The 24929-nt window shown below is 36.6% G+C and overlaps 3 protein-coding genes across 5 annotated transcripts; 2 read left to right on the top strand and 1 right to left on the bottom strand.

The window, feature by feature from the left end:
* The first annotated feature begins 331 nt into the window (after positions 1–331).
* On the top strand, positions 332–7589 carry SBI1 (Leucine carboxyl methyltransferase). Of its 3 annotated transcripts, XR_016062912.1 has the most exons (15): positions 333–519; positions 1238–1326; positions 1434–1573; positions 1845–1892; positions 2156–2237; positions 2364–2466; positions 3167–3287; positions 3452–3499; positions 4808–4891; positions 5240–5304; positions 5470–5521; positions 6271–6309; positions 6395–6468; positions 6900–7016; positions 7331–7589. XR_016062912.1 is itself a non-coding variant. In XM_088875801.1 (14 exons), exons 1-13 carry the CDS (start codon positions 440–442, stop codon positions 6464–6466), a joined length of 1023 nt encoding a protein of 340 aa, XP_088731927.1. In that variant the 5' UTR covers positions 332–439; the 3' UTR covers positions 6467–6468; positions 7331–7589. The 3 variants fall into 3 exon arrangements, 2 of the variants coding, with proteins under 2 accessions (XP_088731927.1, XP_020553764.2); XM_088875801.1 differs by lacking the exon at positions 6900–7016 and having other exon boundaries at positions 332–519; XM_020698105.2 differs by lacking the exons at positions 6900–7016; positions 7331–7589 and having other exon boundaries at positions 334–519; positions 6395–6787.
* Positions 7590–11620: 4031 nt separating this feature from the next.
* LOC105173250 (nitrate regulatory gene2 protein) lies at positions 11621–15751 on the top strand. The gene is made up of 4 exons (XM_011094938.3): positions 11621–13156; positions 13463–13647; positions 14032–14255; positions 14699–15751. The coding sequence occupies exons 1-4, from the start codon at positions 11818–11820 to the stop codon at positions 15483–15485; spliced, it is 2535 nt and encodes an 844-aa protein (XP_011093240.2). The 5' UTR covers positions 11621–11817; the 3' UTR covers positions 15486–15751.
* A 5052-nt stretch (positions 15752–20803) lies between these two features.
* Positions 20804–24695, bottom strand: LOC105173249 (serine/threonine-protein kinase D6PKL1). The gene is made up of 3 exons (XM_011094937.3): positions 24328–24695; positions 22220–23507; positions 20804–21813 (listed from the first exon to the last, which is right to left on the bottom strand). The coding sequence occupies exons 2-3, from the start codon at positions 23458–23460 to the stop codon at positions 20946–20948; spliced, it is 2109 nt and encodes a 702-aa protein (XP_011093239.1). The 5' UTR covers positions 23461–23507; positions 24328–24695; the 3' UTR covers positions 20804–20945.
* Between the last annotated feature and the right edge of the window lie 234 nt (positions 24696–24929).

Raw genomic sequence — 24929 nt, 5'->3', positions numbered from 1 at the left:
TGGGCCGAGCTCTAGTCGAGCTCGACAAAAATTCTGGGTCGAGCTCGAGCTCGAGACCCAATACCCAGAAGTAGATGGGGTTTTAGTGAACACAAAATCAGTGAATGGATTAAAGGATTTAAAGGTGTGGATTTCAAATTTAAATCTATTTTTTCTTTCATTTATTATAAAGCATAATAGGTACATAATAATTATTTAGGGATAATACATAAATTATAATTACTTATATAGAAAATTATAAATATTGATAATATTATATTTGAGTCTAAGCTATTTCAATTAATTAGCTTGAAAATTTGCCTTCTATAGTTCTCACCGTTTCTTCTGAAGTCGCGGAATTGGGTCAGCGGGTTCCCATGTCCAGGTGTCAAAAAGCGCTTTTGGCAATTCTATTCCTTTTCCGTTTCATATTCTTCTGTTCGTCAGTGCGTCAAATTTGATGGCGAAACCGGCAGCCGATTCGCGAAGCAACAGAGCGGCGGTTCAGGCCACAAACGACGACGCCTCCGCCAGCAAGCTGTACGTTCTCCTCGTTTCTCTCGTGCCTTTGTTTTCTGTTTCATGGTGATGCCATTTTATTCATATGTAAATTGAGATTTGAGATAATCATACTCGTGTTACATTATACGGTGAAACTCTGAATTAGAGGGTGTGGCAGGAATATAATCCAAGGAGTTTGAAGCGGAAGGATTGTAATTGTGTGATTATATGTTTTAGGTTTTCCCTTTTCTCCTTATGCCGGGTATCTTCAGTTTAATGCAGTTAAGGTCTGGATTCTGATTCTCCCAAGGGCAGAATAATGTTATGATTTTCTTTTTCTCTTTATTTTGGTTGAGCACTTGAAAGCTGTTCTGATAAGATGACGTAAGTTAACTCGAATTTGGGTGGATTAATTTGGCTAATCTGCGGCAGTTTTTAGCATGAGGAAATGGTACTTGCATATTTCATTTGAAATGAAGAATTTTCTTCTCTTGAATAGGGTCCATTTGAATAAGAAATGGTAGTCATTGAAGATATACTGATAAGCCATGTATTCTGATGCTACTGAGACACAACATGGTTCGCCCAACTTGACTTCCTAAATAATTGCAAAAGTCAGATCTATGTGTTGTCGTGATGGTTATGAATGTCGATCTCGACCATGCTGTGTTTAGTTTCTAAGAATTCTGTATTGACACAATTCTGCTGTGAATGCAAGTGTAACTCTTGCTAATGCTATCCACTTTGCTGTGAAAAGGTCTTGTGTTAAAAAGGGATACATGAAAGATGACTACATTCATTTGTTCGTCAAAAGACCTGTAAGGAGATCTCCAATAATTAATCGTGGTATGATTTGGATGTTTCCCTAAACTTTGTGCAGCATTTCAAATTTTGTTGTATTTGTATATGGTCTTATTTCGTTTTGCTCACATGTTTCTGTAATTGATCTAAAGGATACTTTGCTCGGTATGCTGCACTTAGGAAGCTTCTTTATGAGTTCCTTGACTGTGGGATGACTGGGGATGAGAAAGGCATCAGGAAGCAAATATTGTCTCTTGGGGCTGGCTTTGATACGACATTTTTTCAGTTGCAGGTGCTTGAGTTTTCATGTGAGATGTTATTTATCGTCTTGCTAGTAGAGAGTTCTTGTTAGAGCTTTCCATCTATCATATATATTTCTTTTTTTTTTTTTTTTTTTACTTTGTTCACCTTTCTTTTTAGTTTGCAATAGTTTCTTCGATACACCACGAGCCAGTGGTTGTTTTCCATTTAACCATTCTTTTTTTTTTTAATGCTTTTAAGGTATTTCTCTCACATTCATGTGAAAGTGATGAGCCTTCAAGTGATCTCTTCTGTTTCTACAGGATGAAGGGAAAGCACCTTATCTTTATGTGGAGTTAGATTTCAAAGAGGTAGAAATTTGGTACACTTATAATTGTCTCCGCTCTATCCCACTAGCTTTCAAATCACTATCTCCTTATGCGTGCACACACACACATCGCCGAGAGGATTAATTAAGTTTGGCCACGTTGCTTCTATTTTTAACTGTATCTTCTTAGCATCCTTCTTGTTTAGTTAGTTGTAACGGTGATAAAACCTAACTGTTGAAACTTTTGATTCTAGTTTTGTTTTTGCCAGTTCTCTCATCTCATATCTCGGTGTTCCCATTTATTAGGTCACAAGTAAGAAAGCTGCCATCATCGAAAATTCTACTCAGTTAAGAAGCAAAATCAGTGAAGCAGCATCGATCTCTCAGGGTAAGAGTAGGCTTCTGACCTCAATAAATTTCACTAACTCACTGTGCTCCTATTCCTCATTTCTACTCCATAGAATGTCAATGTTTAAAATGGTATTTGTTTTACACAATATGGTAATTTATTCAGAAAAAGGGGAAGTGCTTGCCGATCACTACAAACTCCTCCCTGTCGACCTGTGCGATATACAAAAACTTGATGAAATAATTTCTTTGGCTAATATAGATCCAAGGTATGTGTATTTGCTTCAATTATTTTATTTCATATTGCATTATACCAAACGCTGCATGATCCACCTAGCAAAAAGTCTTATCTTCTCTTTGCCTCTTAGTGAACATTTCTTGTTCTTTCTATATAATCATTGAAGTTATAATAATATTTTTCATTATATTTTTGGGACTGCTATGTGATGAAATTGTTTTGCATATGGCAAAAATCACAACTAGAAATTGTTGCATCTTAATATTGATACTGTTGGACTTTGAGATGGGTCTCATGTGATACTTCCGTGCGGCATTCTTAACTTGTAAGGGCTTATTCTTTTGCTTGTCGTGCATTTCAAGCTCATCTTTATATGATTAGTGATAGCTAGTTATTCCCATACGTCCACCCTTATTTCTCAGTCAGTTCCTTTAGCTATGCATATATTATATATTTTTGTGTCACTAGAACACCTTCCTACTGCATAGGTAAGTCAAAGAAACGATTATTTACATACAAGCATATTTTCTCTGTTAGCATTAGTTACGAACAGGATTGTATGTTGAAATACGAATTAATTGAGTAATTCTTTCTTACTTGTATTTGTCTTTATCCAAATTAACATGCAGGTTCTTTTCCTCTGTGTGCATAAGTTCACTTTCCTCATGTTTTCTCTCCTAATATCCCCACTTTGAATGAGTTTAACTGTGTTGTTCTAATGCTATTATCAGTTTGCCAACATTTATAATTGCAGAATGTGTTCTTATATACTTGGATCCAGAGTCAAGCCGTGCTATAGTTGGATGGGCTTCTAGAACATTTTCTACGGCTGTATTTTTTTTATATGAGCAGGTTAAGGACCTCGCAAACTTCTCATCTTGAGTGTAGCTTGACTTTAATAATTCCTTTTCTACTTGGTCTGTTGCCCCATTTTTTTTCACTAATATGCCTGGCTTCGTTTGCTATTCAATTTGATGACGCTGTGGTGCCCTGACAATATTCTTGTGCTGCAACAGATTCGTCCTGATGATGCTTTTGGGCAACAGATGATTAGAAATCTGGAGGTATTGTTGTATTATCATGATACCAGTTACTTTTATATGAACTAGACTTAGTTGTTTATGCTTCGAGTGTCAATTTGTTTGCCTCTGTTTTGCTCTAAAATTTAGACTTTCTCACCACAGATTATACTCCAAGAAGTATGAGATTGGATCTGGAACAATACTAGTGTCGAGCTTTACCAATGTTACAACGAGGCCCCTTAAAAAACAATTACCATACAGTGCTTTATAGATGCCCTAGTATGAATAGTTGGTTTGATACACAGTTATACATGGAAATATCCTAGTAGAAATCCTTTTGAGCAACCCTGCACATAAGAAAATTCTCCAAAGTAAATCTTCTCTTGCTTTGTCTATCGAAATTATTTCCTAACATGTGTTTAGAGTCAGATCAGTTTCCCGACCCAAACTCTTGCAATCCCAGTTCCCAACTTTGCCAACAAAATCTTTTCTGTTGCGTCCTTGCCACTTGAGGAAAAGATCGGTAGCAGACAGCCAATTCCTTAAAATAAGAGGGATAAAATAATAAGAATCATACTTCACATTGCGTATGTAAAAGCAAAATAACAATCAGCTCTATTGAGACAATTGAGAGAAACTTTGAAGGAGAGTGTAGTATGGAAACAAGTGCGTATAGCATTTGTTTTTGAGGTGGAGAAATCTTCATTGGAGGAATACTTTTAGGAGTTTGAGTAGCGGCCTTGTGTCACAACAACTCCCTGGCTCTGATGCGACACAAACAACTTCTGTGCAAAGTAATTTGGTAGGAGCTTAGGATGGATGGTTGGTCTATTAACTCTGCCAAACATGTAGACTTTCAAAGCTAATGATCAATTGCATATTATTGATCTTATTCTGGTTAATTATCTGATCCATGGACTATACTGTCCTCTCAATTCAAAATTTTGAATTAGGGCATCGGGAAAGGGTTTCTCATTTTCTTTTCTTTTTTATACTTGAGGTCCTTGTGTTTATGAGCTGATTCAGAGATTTCACTCTTTCATAATGTTTGCTTGATAAGACTCTTCAATCTGTTGGTTCTCCCTATTCTTTGTTTTGGAGATGGAATTTTGCTCGAATACTTGTATTATGATTATGTACTCTTTGGCAAATAAAGTTGAGCATTCTAAAATGAACTAAAGTCATCTCCATCATGATTTATTAGTGTGGTGATGAAATTTTGCAATCTCATACTCCTGGAGATCTGCTAGAGACAGGATGACAATGTATTCCCTATCTGAAAGGGATTAATGATTATTTCATAAGATATTCTGTGACGAAAACAGTTGATTATAATGGTTTTGATCTCAGAGTCGAGGATGTGCACTATTGGGCATTTATGCCACACCAACTTTACATGCAAAGGAAAGACTTTTCCTTGACCAGGGATGGCAGGTATGCTCTCAGGATGATGTGAAATTGTGGTAGAATTTGTTAAGATGTAAAGCAACTGCGAACACCCTTACCCCACCCTGCCCCAAGATTTATTATCTCATCTTGCATTAGACGAAACTGATTTAGGTACCGTGTGATTTTACTTTAGAAATGTTATATTGAATGTACAATAAAGAGCTTATTGGTTGCGTAATGATCTATTACATTTGGATTATCATAGTAAATGATTCCTTCCTTCTAATCTTTTACTTTGGGGATCCCTTTCTTGGTTAATTCTTTCTTCACTGTAGAGTTGGCTGCTTTGCCTTTTCCTTATATCTTATGCTTGTATCTGTTGAGGTCCTCTAGAGAGCTGTTGCCTGGGATATGCAGAAAGTTTATAGCACGTTTATTGAAGCCCAAGAAAGACGCAGGTATATCTGTGGGTGTGTATATATATCTTTTATCTTAGAGTTATTCAATCTTTTTAAAGATCTATGTGTGTACTTCTGCTCCTCTTTTATCTCTTTTAACTTTTATGGGATGCTGAATGTATGTAGGATTCTTTTGAAAAATTCGTTATCTTCTACTTTGAACAGGATTGAACGGCTGGAATTATTCGATGAGTTCGAAGAGTGGTATATGATGCAGGCAAGTATCTTACGTCCTTCCCCTATGACAAATAAAAAATCTTTTATTACCATCCTCTTCCAGTGGGAGAAAATAGTGTCTTTTGAATGCAGTTCTGTAAGTTCATGTTATCCTCGAAGTCCTTGATACTACTGTATCCTGAACTACAGTTTTAGTGGGCGTTCTGTAACCTGAAATCTATTCTTCTGGTGTCTCAGCAGGAACCTCAATGTTGAAATTCTTCTTCTGGCCTGTTCCATTAATTTACTCACACTTTAACTTTTAAGGTGTCTGGTTGCTTTATTACCAATTTTCTTTCTCACCCTGCTTTCTTATTCAAATCATTCAAGATGTGGCCGAATTTTTTGGTTGCTAATCTGTTTTCAAGGTCTTCTTGGCTGTTCTGATATATATTCAAGTATGCCTGATTCGCTAGATTCTTTAGACAACCAAGTTTTTTGTATACTGGTTTAATCTGCTATTCCTGGGGTGCATTATGTTGCAAAGCAACATAAGATTGCGAGCAATTAAATGCCTTTTTTCTGAGCTTTCTTGTAATTTTTCCACACCAAGAAATGGAATTGTACTAAATCTTCATGTATAAACTTCACCAACTCAAGGTGGCTTGCTAAGCAATTTTTCAATTTGCTCTTGACCGCGAGCTTCTTGCATTTACAAAGATTTGAAGCAATGTTCTGCCACGACCACAGCTAAATGCGACTGATAATTTTTAACATCATAATTAAACTTCAATAATTTTGTATTTTCAGGAGCATTACTGTGTGGCTTGTGCAATCAACGATACACTGGTATGCCCTCATCTCTGGGACATAAATCCTTAACCTGTTGGTTTGTGCACACACTGCTCAGCCTATGTATTATTTGATGCTTCAGGGTCTATTCAAGAATTTCGGTTTCCCCAATGAGGATAATGCAACAGGTTCCCCTACCGCAACAACTTTCTGAGAGTACGTTACTATTTCGAAGAAATGTTTTCAAATAGCCCATCATTAAGATGACAAAATCATGTGTATCTTGCGTGTGCCGACCCACCTTGGATGTTTCAGTTTAGCAGATAGTCTATGAACCAGTTGTTTACTCCTAGTCGAGTCTTACTATAATGTGTGGATCCCCCCTGTATGTTTGTAATTTGACTTAAATGGAAAGATCCCTTTTCTTTTGCTAGCTGTTTTGCAAAGAAAACGTGGTAGGGACCCCTTAGAGCACAACAATGTCCAATTTCATGGGCCAGAGTGGTCTTTGTGGAAAAAAAGTACAATTCTTGCATGGTTGATTCCCCTTTTTTAAACTGTATTTCCTCTGTTTTTCTCTTATCCCTTTGTATTGCCCTTTCGTTACTATTAGTATTGAGCTACATTGACCCACATGTGCACTACAGATGAAAGAATACTTGCTAAGAGATGTCGGGGCCCCAGTTCCTCATCATTTCATTAAGCAATTTTACTACTGTCTTCATGAATGATGAATGATGGATGATGGGGTGTTAGAAAATCAGGTAAATCACAACGGGCTCCCCTAAGATTTGTTATAATTATAAATTTCTCTTCATTGTTTAAAAAATTACAAATAATTCGTTGAAATTAACAATCATCTTACAAATACTTCTACAATGACCTATCATGAGGGGTATTTGTTTAGATCATTGTTAATATTAGGGAGTATTGTAATTTCTCAGTTGAAGGTTTAATTGTAATTATGACAAATCTCCGAGCAAGTTGTAATTTAACCTAGAAATTTTGCAATATCGACCTGGGAAGAATATGTTTTCATGGCTAGTTTTTGAGAAATCACGATTGTTGATTTACGTAGGAAAACCATGCCAGTGTGGGCAATGAGATTTGCAAGATCCTCTGTGAGGTGAAGGTGTTTCAATTTGATGGATGCTTTGGATGGTGATGGGTTTGGATTACATTTGGACTTATCTTAAATTCTTTCAGTTCACGATAAGTTTTCATATTTTTAATTTATGTCTTTGGCCCCATTTACCCAACTTGATCCCATTATAACCACCACATAATTATTGTAACTTCTCATATATGTTTTCTAGTATATCTATTTACATTGAATATATTGTTGTTTGCTTATATTAAAATGTAAACATAATATTTTAAAGGGTAAATTACGATAGGTTCTTCTAAAATTTGTCATGATTACGAACATTCCTCGTTTATTGTAAGGTAGTATTTGTTAAACGACCCTTAATTTTAAGGGTTTATCTATAAATTTTTTAAACAATAAAGGATTATTCATAATCATAACAAACACTGGAGGAAAGTATTGTGTAATATACCCTATTTTAAAATTAGATTAGTAATGTAGAATTTGATAAGATATATCTTTTACATTTTCCATCTACAAAATATGATATGTGTTTATGATTTGTAATGTGTGAAAAACTAAAACAGGCACAAAAAAGAATTAGATTGAAGTAACCAATCAGATTTATGGGTTTGAAAAAGGCACCAATTGGGCGTTGGAGTAAACTAATGGTGAGATTGAGAGTGAGAGGTGGGGGATAGATAAAAGAACAAATTCCTCTTTACTTTTCACCTTTTTAGTAGGCAAAAAGAGAAAGAAAATAGTTCCCCCATTTTCCCTCACTCATGCACACATCTTCACCTCTACTATTTCTTGTGTGAATGCCCAAAAATACCCTTGATCTTGTTTCTTGCTTAGAGGGTGTAATTGTATGGACTGTGAGCCGTTTGATATAGTATTATTAGGGGTGATCTAACAGTTGGTGATTTATATATATGAGTTTCAAATTCATCCCATCATTTCATATTGGTGGTTATGTGATTTTCATCTTATAATTTTATGAAAAGATGACAATTGTGGTAATGTGCGTATACTTTTAGGAAACTTGCGTGTTTTTATGATGGGGTGTGATGTTTTTAAATATTTTTTGAATACGCTTTCGATTAAAAATATGTTCAATACTAAGAGAAAAGATTATTTTAAATACAAAAGCTCGTATTTATTTTCTATAGATACATTTGACGTGTTTAACACTGGTAAAATAGGAATTAATTGGTAAAAATATTATAAATTTGATTATATCTTATTTTTTTAATCTAAATAAAATCACTTACTTTTAATGAACGTATTAGAAGAACAAGAAACCCTAAAACAATTAGACCAAAAAAAAAAAAAGAAATGAAAAAAGATAAAGAGTGTGAATTTTGATAGTTGAGCCCAAAAAGAGGGTGGGGGAGAAAGGAGGGGTGGAAAAGTAAATTCCTTACACAAATTTCAACCTTTTACTACTTTCACCTCTCCTATGTTGTCTTTAATTCCTTTGTCCCATAAAAAGGAATCCCCACTCAACAAGGGCTCATTGGGGGATTAAAGCCAACTTTTTTGGGCTCTATGTTCCCACTTTAAAAGAAAATAAGAAAATTGAAGAAAAAGGTAGGAATCCTATCCCCCCATCACATCTTCATTCTTACGGTTGTTATTGTACTGATGTGGCATGATTTATATTATTTGATATTTTTATACTTATTTTATATCAGAACAATCAACAATAATTTGTACTGATAAGAAGTGAGAATAGGGTAAAAAATTAAGATTTGTTCTTAGAGTGTGTCAGAGTTATGAATTTTGAAATACTATGTTCTTCTGTTTGTATACAAAGACGTAGCCGTGGGTATCGTTAAGGATTATTCGAAGAATTCATATGAACACTCCGAAACTGATCACGTTCATTATGTGGGCCCTAATGGTAGACCCCCACTCTATCAATGGTCGAATTGCTAGAAATTAACCAATCACAAATATTTTTTTTTAAAAAAATCCATTTTTGATTAATTTTGAGGGGTATTCTAATTATGCTATTTACTGATTGATTTTGAAATATATTCTCCACATAACACAAACCTCCTTTTGACTATAAAGCCCTTTGAATATTCCTCACTTTTTCTAAGAAAAATATGAGATATCAAAAAGGAATAAAAGTGGTAAGGAAAAAAAGAAAGAAAGAAAAAGACTTTAACTACCAAATCCAAAAGCCTCCACCACAATTTATCTCTATTTTCCAGCTCAGATTTCAAATAACCTAAAATTTGGATATAAATGATGAGTAAATTACACTCATCTTTCTTCAAATTTGACATTATTATTTTAAAATTACCAAATTTTTTATAATTTTAACGGTCATCTAATAATGGGTTAAATACAATTTACCCCCCTATGTTAATAAAAAATTATAAAGAAATCCTTGTGAAAAAATAAATTGCAATCGATGCAATTTACTTCCCTCCGAAGGGGGTAAATTGCATTTTATTTTTTTTTTACACTTTTTCATTAATATAGGAGGATAAATTGTATTTAATCCTTTAATAATTAAGCCAATTCATTAACCTCTGTTTGGTGTCTATTCATTTTTTGTAGTAAAGTAACAAAAATACCCTTATGGACTATAAATCATAATTTTATTTATTTTAATATTTTAAAATTTTTTAATAAACTAAGTGGATAATTTCTTTTATAATTTTTTAAAATCTTTCATTCACCTCGCCCATTTATTTTTAATATAATTTTTAACTTTTTTTTATAAAATATCTAAGACAAAGTTGACAATTCCAAACTCCATTCAAGGATTACATAATTTCATAAAATATAGAGGACTATTGATAATTTTTCTGATAATAAAGGGGGTACTCGTAAAGATATCAAACCCTCATGGGAGCTCATTGTAATTTACAAATACTATTCACTTTTAATTTTACTACAACTTTTAATTTTATTTTTTACGAAAATCGTTTATCTAAACGTAGAATTTTTTGCCAGTGAGGCCTAGCTCAGTTGGCGAAGTTGAGACTCCATGATTTTAAAAATTATGTGTTCGAACCCCGCTATGTGAATGGGATGTTATCAACTGCATAGTAAGAGTTGTTGTCTTCTGCAATAGTAGATGTTGTTGAGCAAGATATGATTATTGTAATAACTTTTGATAGATAGTGATATTGACAGAAATAATTATAAGGGAAAAGTATTATTTAGTTCGCTAAGTATGCCTAATTTTAATTTTAGTTCGATAATTATGTCCATTTTTGTTTAGGTCCAGTAACTTACGAAATTACTTATTTTTATTCTTACGGCAGTTTCTCGGATAATTTTACCCTATGAGTGCATATGGACTAAAACTATCTTTCAAAAGTTGAATAGGGGTAAAATTGTCCGAAAATCTGTCAGAGGACTAAAAGTAAGCAATTTCGTAAGTTACTGGACCTAAACAAAAATAGACATAGTTATCAGATTAAAATTAAAATTAGGCATACTTAACAGAGTAAAAATAATACTTTTTTTAATTATAATTATAATCGATATATTTCAATAATTAATAGTTTATCACTCTTATAAAAAAACATATATAATTTTTCTCAACCACTCCCTGAAATCTTAAATGGCTAAGTTTTAGGAATTGTAGCTACCAACAGTACAGTATTTTCCATTAACATATCATAAAAAGATCTGATTCCTATTAAGGACAATACTGACAAAAGACACAAATCCTTATTGTAATTATGCAATTATCAATCATTATTACAGTAATCATTATTTGTTTACAATTCCACCAAATCCCAATTTGTAAATTTACCAAATTGCCCAAATTATCTCAAATATCACCAATGGGTCCAAACCCACATGTAAAACAATGGATGATTTATATTTTTAAATAATATTATTATAAACTGCATATTGATTAAAATACCTTTAAATATATTTATCCTTATTAAATTACAGTCTTCCTAAATTTCACATCAATAATATTTTATTTATTTGCATTTAAATTATAAAAATATTTAAAAAAATTATCAGTTATGAGCGATTGCTGGTCATAATTATTATTTATATATATATATTTGTGATTATTCAATATTAAATAAAAATAATTCATAAATAACTATGAAGGAAAATAGGAACATCCTAAAACAATTTATGGGTTTTTTTCAGAAAATATTATGGAGAAAAAATGTATTTGAAATAAAATAAAATCATATGGTAAATAAGTGATTATATATATATTTTTTCAAAATTATAGCTAATAATATTAATAGTAATAATATTAGTAAATGATTTCTTTAAGTAGTGGAGAGAGTGAGTGAAGAGTGAAGAGTGAAGAGTGATGCTAGTGGAGTGCAGTGTGTGAACTGTGCGAAACCAACCGTTCCGCCGTCTTAATCCTCCCTCCTCCTCCTTCGCCGCCGCCGCTGCCCCTACTCTTTTGGTTTTATTCTCCTTCCTGGCAATTTTTTAAAAATTAGAGAGAAAATAGAGATTTGTGTGAACAAATGGGCTGCACGGCGTCGAAGCTAGACAACGAGGACACGGTGCGGCGGTGCAAGGAGCGGCGCCGCCTCATGAAGGAGGCTGTCTACGCCCGCCACCACCTGGCCGCCGCCCACGCTGAATACTGCCGGTCCCTCCGCATCACGGGCTCCGCGCTTGTCACCTTCGCCTCCGGCGAACCCCTCGCAGTCTCCGACCATACCCCCGCCGTCCTCCTCCGCACCCCCAACTCTGCCGCGACCGCTGCTAAACCTCGCACGTTCACTCCTCCTCATCGTCACATCCCCTCGCCTTCTCCTTCACCCTCTATCCACCCACCTCCTCCACCACCCCCCATGTCCACTACGTCCTCCCACCACCACCAAAAAACACCGCCGCCGCCGCCGCCTCCCCGGAGGAGAAAGCCCGTTAAACTACCCCACATACTCTCAGACTCGAGCTTTTCTTCCTCCCCACCCCCCAACCATAATTTCACTTACGCTGCCAGAGCAAATTCAACTTACTCAAGCACCCCTTCGCAGGCTTCTTCAGTGTGGAATTGGGATAATTTCTATCCTCCTCCTTCACCTCCAGACTCCGAATACTACCACCAACTCCACAACAGCAAGAAAACCGAAACCCGAATCGACGATGACAACTCCGATGATGATCATAGCTACACTGACAATGATAACGATGATAAAGCTTCAATTACATCCAATTCTAACATTCACGGTCGAGGTGATGGTTATCAACAGAATCCTTTTAGTGGCTGTGAGGCCAAGAAGTTTGACGACCGGGCATCGAATTACTCATCCTATTCACGCTATTCACATAATAGTTATAGGAAAAATTACTTAAGGCCGGGCCTTGAACCAGTTCAGAAGAAAGGGCAGTATTTGAAGAACTGGGAAAGCGAAGAGGAGGAGACTGAAAGAGAGGAAGTGCAGTGCAGTGAATGGGGCGACCATGATAACTACGGCAGCACGAGCAGCTCCAGTGATGAGGATGAAGAAGGAGATTTGAAGTCAAGATCTGATTTTGGGGCAAGGTCCAACTTCGAATCTGTGAAAAGTGAGTCTGCTGCTGCTGCTAATGTGGGGAATGTGAATTCCAAGTTGTCCAGTAAATCCGAGAAGCTTTCCTCAGACGATGATGGCAAGTCGTCTTATAGTTGGGGAAATGGGAACAATGAAGGGGTGAATTCTGACAGGAGGATTGTGGTGAGGCACAAAGATTTGGTGGAGATTGTTGCCTCTCTCAGAGAGTACTTTGACAAGGCTGCTTCGGCTGGAGAGCAGGTCTCTGAGATGCTCGAGGCGGGCAGGGCTCAGCTCGATCGGAGCTTCAAGCAATTGAGAAGTAAGTTTAAATAATCCGGTCATTGGATCAAGAATTTGAAGATTGTTCTGTTTCTAAATTTGAAATCGTGCTAAAGTTTTAGAAGACTGAAAAATACAATTATTCTTGTGAGTTTAGGCAGAATTTATGTTCTTCCAATAAATAATCACCAAACTACTAATTAGTTTTAGATGTTGACGAGAAGTTGTTTTCAGTCTTAGAGAGTGTGTTCTTCTTTGATATTTATAATGTTTAAGTATTGAGTTTAATTGATCAAAGTGCCTCAGGAAGCCAAATTTTGAAAAGATTTTCATTTTGGTGTTACAGAGACAGTGTATCATTCTAGTGGAATGTTGAGTAACTTGAGCTCCAGCTGGACTTCAAAGCCTCCCTTGGCGGTTAAATACCGGTTCGATCCCAGTTCAATCGAACAATCTGGTGGTCCAAAGAGCCTGTGCTCGACTTTGGAACGGCTCTTGGCTTGGGAAAAGAAACTATATCAAGAAGTAAAGGTAGTGATCTGGATCTGTATTTTCCTTCATCAGCTTTTTCGCCCTTGTTGAATCTTTATAGTTTTTGTCTAATTATAAGTTCAGTTCTTCTGATATCTTACCATTGCATAGACAAATAGTCGACAATTGAGTAAAGCTATCCTTTTGTTTGGTTGTGTATCTTCTTTTGCTCAATGTTACAATGATCATTTATTAGTTGTATTTGATGGATTATGTACGACCAAATCTTCTAATGAACATAAAGTAGTTTTTCCCATATGTCTTTCTGAAGGTGTAAAAATCGAGCTTCAGAACTGGGTTGTATCTTAAATTTTTAAGCAGATGCTGTTTCATTCTACTGATTTTACTTATTAGTAACTATCTGTGTCGTGATAATGATTATAGGCTAGAGAAGGAGTTAAACTCGAGCATGAGAAGAAGTTATCAGTACTTCAAAGTCAGGAGTACCGGGGGGAAGATGGAGCCAAGTTGGACAAGACAAAGGCATCGATAAAGAGGCTACAATCTCTAATTTTGGTGACATCTCAGGCTGTTTCAACTACCTCATTTGCTATTATCGGTCTAAGAGACTCTGATCTTGTTCCGCAGCTTGTTGAACTCTGTCATGGGTAAGTTCTATCTCCTTTGCATACATTAGAAAATCAAAATTCAATTGTTTGGGAGAATAACATTGTGCCAACTTTAAACAATTGGGCTCCTCCAACCTCAGTGAAAGATTTCATTCTCAGATTATTCGCTTCTGATGTCGAGCAATGTTTTCAGGTACTGCTCACTCAGGCTAAAATGTGAATAAAACCAGTGGAGAAACTTTTGAAAATGTTAAATCAGTTAAAATAAGAAATATGAGAGGAAATGGCACCTAAGTGACTAGTGATGAAGAATTAGTATGGATACTAACTCACTTCAATCATGTTTTCCTGGAAAAGGTTGAATCATCTTCTATGATATCCATTAAATATGGATTTTATGACGACATTAATATTACTTGAAGTGCATTTTGATCTTTATTTTCGCATTTGTTACTCACCGTGCTGATGAAAAATAAATGCAGTTTTATGTACATGTGGAGGTCGATGAATCAGTCCCATGAAGTCCAGAATGACATAGTGCAGCAAGTTCGTGGCCTCGTTAACCGCATGACTAAAGGCCAATCAACTTCGGATCTGCACCGGCAGGCAACCCGTGATCTTGAGTCGGCTGTCTCGGCCTGGCACTCCAGTTTCTGCCGCATGATAAAGTTTCAGCGGGATTTCATTCGGTCTCTCCACGGCTGGTTCAAACTCACCCTCCTCCCGATCAACAGCGAACCAACAAACAGCGATAGGGAACCGTCCAAGGTTTTTGCTTTCTTTGATGAGTGGAAACTCGCCGTCGACCGTATCCCGGACACGGTTGCTTCTGAAGCCATCAAGAGCTTCAACAATGTCGTCCATTCAATATCTTTGAAACAAACAGAGGAGCTGAAGATCAAGAAACGGACTGAATCTGCATCAAAGGAGCTTGAGAAAAAGTCTTCATCTCTCAGAAACATCGAGAAAAAGTACTATCACTCGTACTCTATGGTCGGCATAGGACTTCCAGACAATGGGCCTGACAATGGGCACGTTTTGGACGCACGAGACCCACTTGCTGAGAAAAAAGCCGAGCTTGCAATATGCCAAAGACGAGTGGAAGACGAGATGGTTAAACACTTGAAGGCAGTCGAGGTGACCAGGGCGATGACTCTAAACAACATCCAAACAGGGTTGCCTGGAGTCTTTCAAGCTATGACCAGTTTCTCTGCCTTGATAACTGAGGCTCTTGAGACAGTTTGCACACGCTCTTATGCCATTCAATAGATAAACACTCAGAACACAGTTTCTATATCATTATTCTTTCTTGGTTTTGTGGCAGTTAGGATTTATAGAGGCAGGCAATTTTTCATGGTGGCTCAAATTTTTTGGCAATGGTCTCTGCGACATGTAAATATTTGGATTTTTGCAGCTTAATTCATCACTCCATTTGTTTGTGGGGATGGAAATATCCCTGTCAAGGACAGTTCTTGCATCCTTGTATGAGAGCTCCCCTTTTTTAGCAGATAAAATAAACTGATTGTCTTGGTTCATTTGTCTGAGGTTCTCATTTATAAACCTCCTATCCTATGTTGCCTGATCATTTGTTATTTAGCATGTTGTAAAACCTGCATTTCTTGATCAAAGACCATTTGATTTCCACTGGACTAACTGTTATTTTGAGGTGAATTATCAGTTGAACTGCTAAAACTGACCCTGCTGCACATGGGAGAAACCTGAGTGAACAAGTGCAAACTAAAAAACACTCTTCCTCTCTCTCTCTTTCTCTCTCTCTCTGACACACACACACACAGAGCTATCTCACTGTCTGCTGCATCTTTTCATGTCTGAACAACAGAAATTGTGTTAAGCTGCCTATAAAAAGGAGAAGAAGACAAAAACAGAAAGAGAAGAGAGAGTTTGTGGCAAATAGAAGTGCCTTGAGACATGGACTTGTCAGAGTGCATGTTGGTTAGCTTTGTCTCCAATTAAGACAACCCTATAAACAGCTGAGTCTTTAATAAGTTTGTCTTCTTGAAATGTGTTTGGGATTCTTAATTGCTTTATATGACTAGTCTTGGATCTCGAGCTCACCCCTATCTACTTTGCTGCTTCTTTTGGTGTAGGTTTGATTTGATGCTACAAACTTCAAACTAATGTACTATAATCTATAACTTTGTTTAGTGTCAAATAAGACAAAAGACAGAACTTCTGTAATTCATGCTAAGTGTGAAATGTAGGGTGATTATTTCAATATTATTTCCAATCTCAATTATTGTAATTAAGTATTATAAATATGTGGTGAAATTATTTATTTTTTTTTGGAGGAAAATTTGAACTCATGATATTTAAGTAAATATTTAGGCCTCCTTTACTTGGTGTGATGGGATTTAAGTGGTATAGTTAATTTTAGGATTGCAATCCAGCCATGCATAATCAGTTACAGTAACAAGCTTTAACTATTAATACCGGATCAATTCAAGGTAAAGTAAGCAAAAAATTAAAAGTAATTAAGTGGGATATCTCAACTAATAACTCAAACCAAAGATGACCTTAGTGACTTAATCACTGAATCAACATATGGTTAAAGGGTGAGATAAGTATTAATGATTGTTATTATTTGAAAAACCCGACTGTTCTTTTTAATGACCACTCCATAGGACTAAATGACATAGGAAAACTTTTTATATAAATCATGTTTAGCTCAATCAAATCAATCACATAGCAATTACAATTGACCACTCATCATTTATGTTGGGAGTTTATCCACACAGTGAGCCCTCAAAGAAATATAATTGTTATAAAGGAATACAAACCAATATAATAACGATTACGGATTAATAGGAACAGTGAGAAAAAACAACAATGATAAATAATTTCAGCTTAAAGAGTCGGATCCGATGGGGAAGCCCACAACCATAAAGGCCGGTTACTCAAACCCACCAAGGGACGACAACCACCAAGGCTAACCCATACCACGAAGGTACACACGGCCACCAAGGCACCATCGAACCACTCAAATTCACCTATCTCTTTTATTTTTTTTCTTTACTTGTTTTGCTCTTCTTTTTTCTTACTGAAGGTAATGATTAAACAAGGAGAAGCCATTGATGATGGTGCAAAAAATTGAGAAAGTGGGGAGAAGACGAGGAGGGTGAATAAATTTGGCCAAGAAAAAAGAATAAGAAGGCGAAGGGTTTCAATCATCTAAAAATGAAAACCGGACGGGTAATGAGTGGATCGGATCGGTGGGTTGGATTAGGCCTTCTAGGTAGTGGGTTGGAGTTGTGGGCTTAGGCCTACTGAATTTGGTCTTGGGCCCATTTTCAAACATATTCCTCCTTGGACTAGGACCAAAAAGGGAACCTAGCCCAAAGAATGGATCCAGCAAACATCATCATCATTTGTACCTACAAAATAGAAATATTAGCAACTAATGCAAATTGATATAAACAAGATTAAAATATCAACAGATAATATTTGCACATAGCAGATAACTTGCATGCAGAAGGATTTACAAATTTCAGAAATAAGCACTAAGCATCAATCACAGAAATCGCACAAAGAAAAAAAATTCAGAAAATGCACAAATCGAAAAGGAACGATCTTACTGGTCACCAGAAGAAAAGAACTCGAAGGCTTTGATCCCACTGTTGTGAGTTTATCCTCGCAGTAAGCCCACAAAGAAATAAATTATTACAGTGGAATACAAACCAATATAACGATGATTACAGACTAATAGGAAAGTGAGAAAAATAGCAATGATAAATAATTTCGGTTAAGAAAACCGGTTCCGATGGGGAAGCCCAAAGCCACAAAGGCCGGCAACCCAACCACCGATTGATCAAATCCACCAAGGGTCGACAGCCACCAAGGCTAACCCACGCCACCAAGGCACACACATGGTCATCAAGGCACCACTGAACCATTCAAGTTCACCTATCGCTTTTATTTTTTTTTCACTTGTTTTTCTTCTTTTTTCTTTCCAAAGATAGTGAATAAATAGGAAAAAATCATTGATGATGGCGCAAAAAATAAAAAAAAAAGTGGGGAGAAGACGAGGGGAGTGAATAAATTTGACCAAGGAAAAAGAATAAAAAGGGAAAGGGTTTCAGTTATCTAAAAATGAGAATTGAATCGGATAATGGATGGATCGGGTCAGTGGGTTGGATCAAGCCCTCTAGCTAATGGGTTGGGATTATGGATTTGGACCTACCGAATTTGGTCTTAGACTAATTTTTCAATAATTTACAAAAAAATATATATTATATGTACACATAATTAATTTAAATATGATCACACTCTATCGCAGTCCGAATTTCTTGAAAACACACATGATTTCATGGTTGAGCCTTTCAAGGTCATGAAGACCAGAGTGATCGTCATCAAGATTAAATCCTAGATGAGAAGATAGATAGCTTGTGGTAAGTAAATGCGTTGTAATGTGAAGGCAATAAAGTGTCATGATGATAGCAAGGAAATATATATATATATTATGGGGATGTACAAGTCAATCTTATAAAAAATGGGATCAAAATCGGCGTGTTTTTTGTTCCATTTTAACTGACTTGACACAGTGTTCAGAAATTATTGATCACTTTGTACTTGAGAAATCGAGATTACACCACTAAATGCATACCTCCAACTATTTGTCCAGTGAGCTACATCATCTATTACTTGTATATCAACTTTCACAAATTTTCCTTTCTATCTATTAAACTAACTTAAGCATTGAAGGATTTTTGTCCAGTAAGCTTAACGATCTTTTTTCATTTTTTTTCCTCAAGTTCTCGAACACTTGATTTGGACTACTCTGGATATATCTCAACACCTAATCCAAATCAAGACATATATATATATATATATATATATATATATATATCCTCATGCATGCATTGAGCAACATGGTTTCAAAGAACAAGGTGAAAATGGAGATATTTGGTGTATGCAGGGGACCATGGAAATGCCACAGAAAGCCAACATAGAAATGGTCCACAAACAAATATTAAGTGATTGTGGGGTTTTCTTTATTTTATTCCTTTGTTTTTTCCCCTTCTATTTAATATGTATATGTATTGTCTTTATCATGATCAAATATTTATTTTATTTTTTTTAGAAATAAAGTATCGCTATTTATACGAACACTTAAGTTATTTGAATATTTAGAAATTAAATATAAAATAGTGGGTTTTCAAGATTTTAGGAAAAAATAAGATTAAGTGATTTTCTTATAAATTTATTTTAAAAACATAAAATTCCATTTCCTCTTAAAAGAGTTAAATTAAATGCATTAAATATAAATTTGCAGTCTAGAATAGCAGTAACTGGTAAGCAAATAAATTTGAAATGCCCTTTTGCACTTTGCTTGATTGGGCTTCCACTAAGACAAGCACTTAATGGGCCGAACTATTGGGCTTGCTACGAATTATAAAGCCCAATATTAGATGAACCCAAGTAAATTGGTAGTAGAACCCAACAGGCCTTCCTTTCCAACTTGGACTCATGGGATCATACTTTGGTCTTAATAGATTAATATTATAGAATTCAGTTGTGTGTGTTTTCTGTTTTTCAAGTTGTAGATGTTACACCTTTTGTCCCAAGGAATGAAAGACCGTTCTTACCCAAATAGAAATATAACATGATGTAGATGCTTTCAGAGTGTTTGGATTCGTTATTGGAGTGTTTCGTTGTGTTTTATGGAGATAGAGAGAGAAAAATAAAGATAAATAAGTATGTGTTAGAAATAGTATGTATGTTTGGATTTGTTTTTGGAGATAATTTAAAATAAGTATTGTATGTTTAATGTTGTGTTTTGGGAGACAAAAATTACTGTTCATTATCAGATCACTGTCAAATCATGTTCCTTTTTTATATATTTTTATGTATATATGTGTCGTATATATATGTATGTATTTATGTCAAAACAGTTAAAAAATACCCAGATAAAGTGTTTTTATGGAGATAGAGAGAGAAAAGCAAAGATAAATAAGTGTGTGTTAGAGATAACATGTATGTTTGGATTTGTTTTTGGAGATAATTTAAAATAAGTATTGTATATTTAATGTTGTGTTTTGGGAGACAAAAATTACTGTTCATTATCAGATCACTGTCAAATCATGTCCCTTTTTTATATATATTTATGTATATATGTGTCTTATATATATATGTATGTATTCATGTCAAAACAGTTAAAAACACCCAAATAAAGTGTTTTTGTATGATGACAAACATTGGGTATATTTTGACTCATTTCGGAGATAACTTGAAAATGAAACAAACATAGTGTTTGGTTTTGATGGGGATCAAACATACGTCTTATTATTTGTCTCCCCGACTAATTAGGTCGTGTCGTGTCGTAGTGCTCGCACGGCCCTATTAGGACTAAGGCCGTTGTTGCTGCAGATGAAGCAGATGCAAGATGCAATGCTCCACTTGGGAACAAAACAAGACTTGAATGCATATTGGAATTGTTTTCTAACATGCACCTAATGGTAACTGATGTATTCTCACTTTTTTTCTCTTCAAAATGCAAATGCAACAACAGTTGTTCTTAAATGTTTCTTTCTCAACAAAACTTGAGATGTAGAAGAGGAATCACATCAAAATTTCATCTAAATATTCATCTTAATTATCAAGCAATTTTTGAAGTCCATTACAGCTTATGTAAATTTCTGTCACAATTTCAGTAGGGGATCAACTAATGACACTGATACAAAATACAGGACAAGAATCCTATATATGCCTTGGCTAAAAGAACTCAAAGTCCAGAAACTTACCCCCTGATTTCATGTCTGTTCCTACTACCCTTTTGCTGCCATTGCCCACCCCAGCTAAGTCCACCTGCCCGAACTTCTCGGGAAACTCAGCCTCGATGGGTCTTGGCACCTCTGGTGGAGTGCTACATCGTATAAGAGCCCAGTTCACGCCTTCGAAGAATGCGTGCTGCTTAATCTCGGTCGCTCCTCGTTTAACCCCTAGCCTGTTTTGTGGCTCCTTGACGAGCAATCCACGTATAAGGTCCCGACTAGCATAGCTTGTTGCTGGTGAGTCGGGGAATTTGAGCTGTTGTCCTACTACGTTGAAGAGTGTTGCTCGATTTCCTGAACCTTTGAATGGGGTTTTACCATAGAGTAATTCATGTAAGAAGATACCAAATGTCCACCAGTCCACCGCGCTGCCATGACCTTCGCCCTTGATGATTTCGGGGGCCAAGTATTCGTGGGTTCCGACAAAAGACATGGACCGTGCTGCAGTAGGTTCTGCAACGAGCTCAGGTAGAGTACGGGACGGGATTCCTGTCTCAGCTCTTGACTTCCCGGATTTTTTCTTGCCTTTCTGAGGGAAAATTCGGGGTAGGAAGCATGCTGGTTGAATGCATGCTGATGTTGGCTCGATACATGCTGGCTGCACACAGAATGCAGCCCCTCGATCTGAACTCAATGCGGAACTTCTGATTAGGGTTGGTGAAACGGCACATCTAAGGGAAAGATCAAAGTCTGAAAGCATAATGTGCCCATCGTCACGAACAAGAACGTTTTCCGGTTTCAGGTCTCTGTATACCACTCCCAGCATGTGGAGGTACTCTAGTGCCAGAAGAACTTCCGCTGCATAAAATCTGCGTCCATTAAAAAAGTATGCCATTAGTACTCCATTCATGCTCATTCAGTCACGCACGAATAAAGTGTGAAAGCTCCCAACTAAGGTGAAATTAAATGTCCAAAAGGCCAGTTCATCTAATGATGGAGAAATCAGTTTGCTCATCCGATCAACTTATATGATGGAAATTCATATGGTAAGAACTCAACAAATCAATCCCAGATCAGATTTCAAGTTTCCAGGTCAGGACACAAGAATTGGAGGGTTGTAACTGACCCTAAATTCATGGATAAAGTGGACCTCAGAATAGATTAGCTCTCACATTCAAAGAAATCTGAAAATACAAAAATAAGAATATTGAACTGGGAACTGAATAGAAGAAAGTCTAATGCAAAAGAATGCAAGCTTGAAAACAAGGTGCATACCGTGCAGCATATTCTGAAAAATGTTTTCCTGGTTGGCGCTGCCTCAGGGTATGCAGGTCTCCTCCAGGACAATATTCCATGACCAAGCAAGAAAATCTGTCCGTCTCAAAATGAGTGTACAGTGTTGGCAAGAATGGATGGTCCAGCAACTGCAAGATTTCTCTTTCTGTCTGGGACCTGTTCAACTTGTTCCTGCTAGCAAGAGATGCCTTATCCATTACCTTCATTGCAAAGAAACAACGAGTTGAACTCAGCTCAGAGAGATACACACTTCCAATATCCCCACATCCAAGTCTTCTCAGTAATTTGAAATGACTCATGCCTAAAATACCATCACGTGCTCGAATAGCCAGTATAGCCTTCCATCTAGGATCATTTCCTTTGTGAGGCTTATTTGCACTGCCAGTAATGTTACTCCAGTTACTGTCATCACTAAGGCCGCTGCTGTCACTCGGTCGGCTAAGGCTAGTTTTGGTACTCTCAAGGGAATCACCAGGAATGCTCCCTTTCATACTCTCATAGTTCCTGTCCACACTAAGCATACCATCACTCATTATCCCATCACTTCTATATGTGCTAGCACAGCTATTGACAATGCTCATAGCCCTAGCAACACCAATACTATCAATGCTACTGTGTGGACTAACATTACCACTCGGAGGTAATGAAGCATCCCATATACATTCTTTTTCCTCAGAATCTGGGAGCGGACTGGCGTCTGTATTTTGTGACGGACGAGAAACTGCAAACGGGGATGAGACAGCTGCTAAGTCGTTGGGCTCTTCAACCAAGCTCTCAGCAGGTGAAAGCAATGGGCTTTGTTTGATACTTGGCACCCGGATTGAAAGATCCTCCAGAAAAGGGCCCTTCTTAGATAGGCTTTTAACCAAGCACTTTCCATCCCCATTGTTCCGACCAATTGGTACATAGACCGGTCTCATGATGTCTGTGTCTAAAGGTTCAGGGGGGTGACTCACACCATGAAATGACGTAGAGCCACTTCCCTCAAATGAATCATCACTGACTTTAAATGAAAGAACGCCAGGCATGAGATCTTCCTCCTCCTGTAAAAAGCTCTTCCCTTTCCATGCTTGTGCAGCGACACGTGGATCCAGCTCATGAGATTCCTGCAACTTGGATGGTTTCCTAATCTCTTCTAACAAAGTCGGGTGAGCCTTTGTCCCTTTACTGCCACGGGGCAATTGCGTGGGAAGCAAACGCAATTCGGGGATCTTTTCCATATCGATCACCGTATATCATCACAAGCCCCTCCCTTTATTAGATTACTCTGCGAGGCACAAGAAAGCATTTACAACCACTTTTCAACAAAATTTGCTTCAAACAAATCTATTACATGACATATTACATATCGAAATGAGCCAACAAACTCGAAGAAAATAATAAAGTGAATCAAAAAGATACTCCCGCAAAATTCACACAACAAAGCTCATGCCATACAAAAGAATGTTGTCAGCTAAATATAAGCCATAAACTGAAAATCTTAATCTCAAAATAGCAGAAACGTCATGTTTCCATACATATCCTTAACCTGAAGTAAATTACTCGTAAAAAGAAAAAACAAAGAAATTTTCCAACTTAGAGAAAAAGAGAACTCAGCGTGCATACAAGCAGATCTTGCGGTTACAAAACAATGAACTAAACGATCATCAAGTATTTCATAAAAACGACTTAAAATGCACATCCGTAAAACACCCATCTCCTCGAATGACAAAGCTTCTAAAAAATGTTTCATAATTAAAATCCCAGCTCAAATTAGCAAAATGTCACGATTCTCTTCACATTACCTTCCTGATTTCCGGGAAAATGGAAAGAAGCCAAATTCAAGAATGTACGATTATAGGCGTACGTAGCCAAGCATCAACATACATACAATGAAAAAAGAAGAAAAATAAAAGACACGGGGACAAGAAGAATTACTTTTACTTATGTTCCACGCAAATACAATAATCCAATAAATTAGAAACAAAAATGGGATTCAAACAAAAACCCAGAAGGCAAGCAGAACATCAGAAGAGACGCTTCACTCTCAAATGAGAGGACCCATCAACGGAGCAGCAGTAATATCCGAAAATACGCAAGAATTTTACCTCTACAGCAAAGAAAAGTTATGCTAGATCAAGAAGAATGGCGAGAAGATAGGAAGAGAGAGGTGGAGGTGGCCCAAAACAAAACAGGGAAGAATGAGGAGACACGACAGGCGTATCTCTTTTTTGTTCAAAGATTGCAGCAGCAGACGGGATGGCTTTTCTTTTGCAGAGGAATGTGCAATTGTAGTAGTAGGAAAGGAAGAGTGATTGGGTGGTATTGGGATGAGGAGAGCAGCAGGAGGAGGAAGAGGAAGAGGAAGAGGAAGAGCATAAACAAACATAATAGCTTTTGCCTTTTGTTTATTTCCGTATTTCTATTCTTTTGGGGCGTCGGGCGCTTTAGTCATGTGTTCACTGTGATGACTGCTGAAAAAGGATGCCCGGTGGGGGTAGGGGTGGGGGTGATGTTGGGCAGACCAGAGGAAGTCATGTATGTAGGCAGTCTCCGTGAAAAGGACTATTCTATCCTTGCATCTCTTTTTCTTTTTTAATATTTAACGTAAATTACAACCAGCTCTCCTCCTTTTAGAGATGATTACGTATACCTCCATATTATTTAAAATTACAAATTTTGAGATGATTACGTATACCCCCACATTATT

Source organism: Sesamum indicum, linkage group LG11 (assembly GCF_026168435.1).
Source record: "Sesamum indicum cultivar Baizhima isolate 11 linkage group LG11, ASM2616843v1, whole genome shotgun sequence".
Classification (NCBI taxonomy): domain Eukaryota; kingdom Viridiplantae; phylum Streptophyta; class Magnoliopsida; order Lamiales; family Pedaliaceae; genus Sesamum; species Sesamum indicum.
This window is presented reverse-complemented; position numbering and strand designations above follow the sequence as displayed.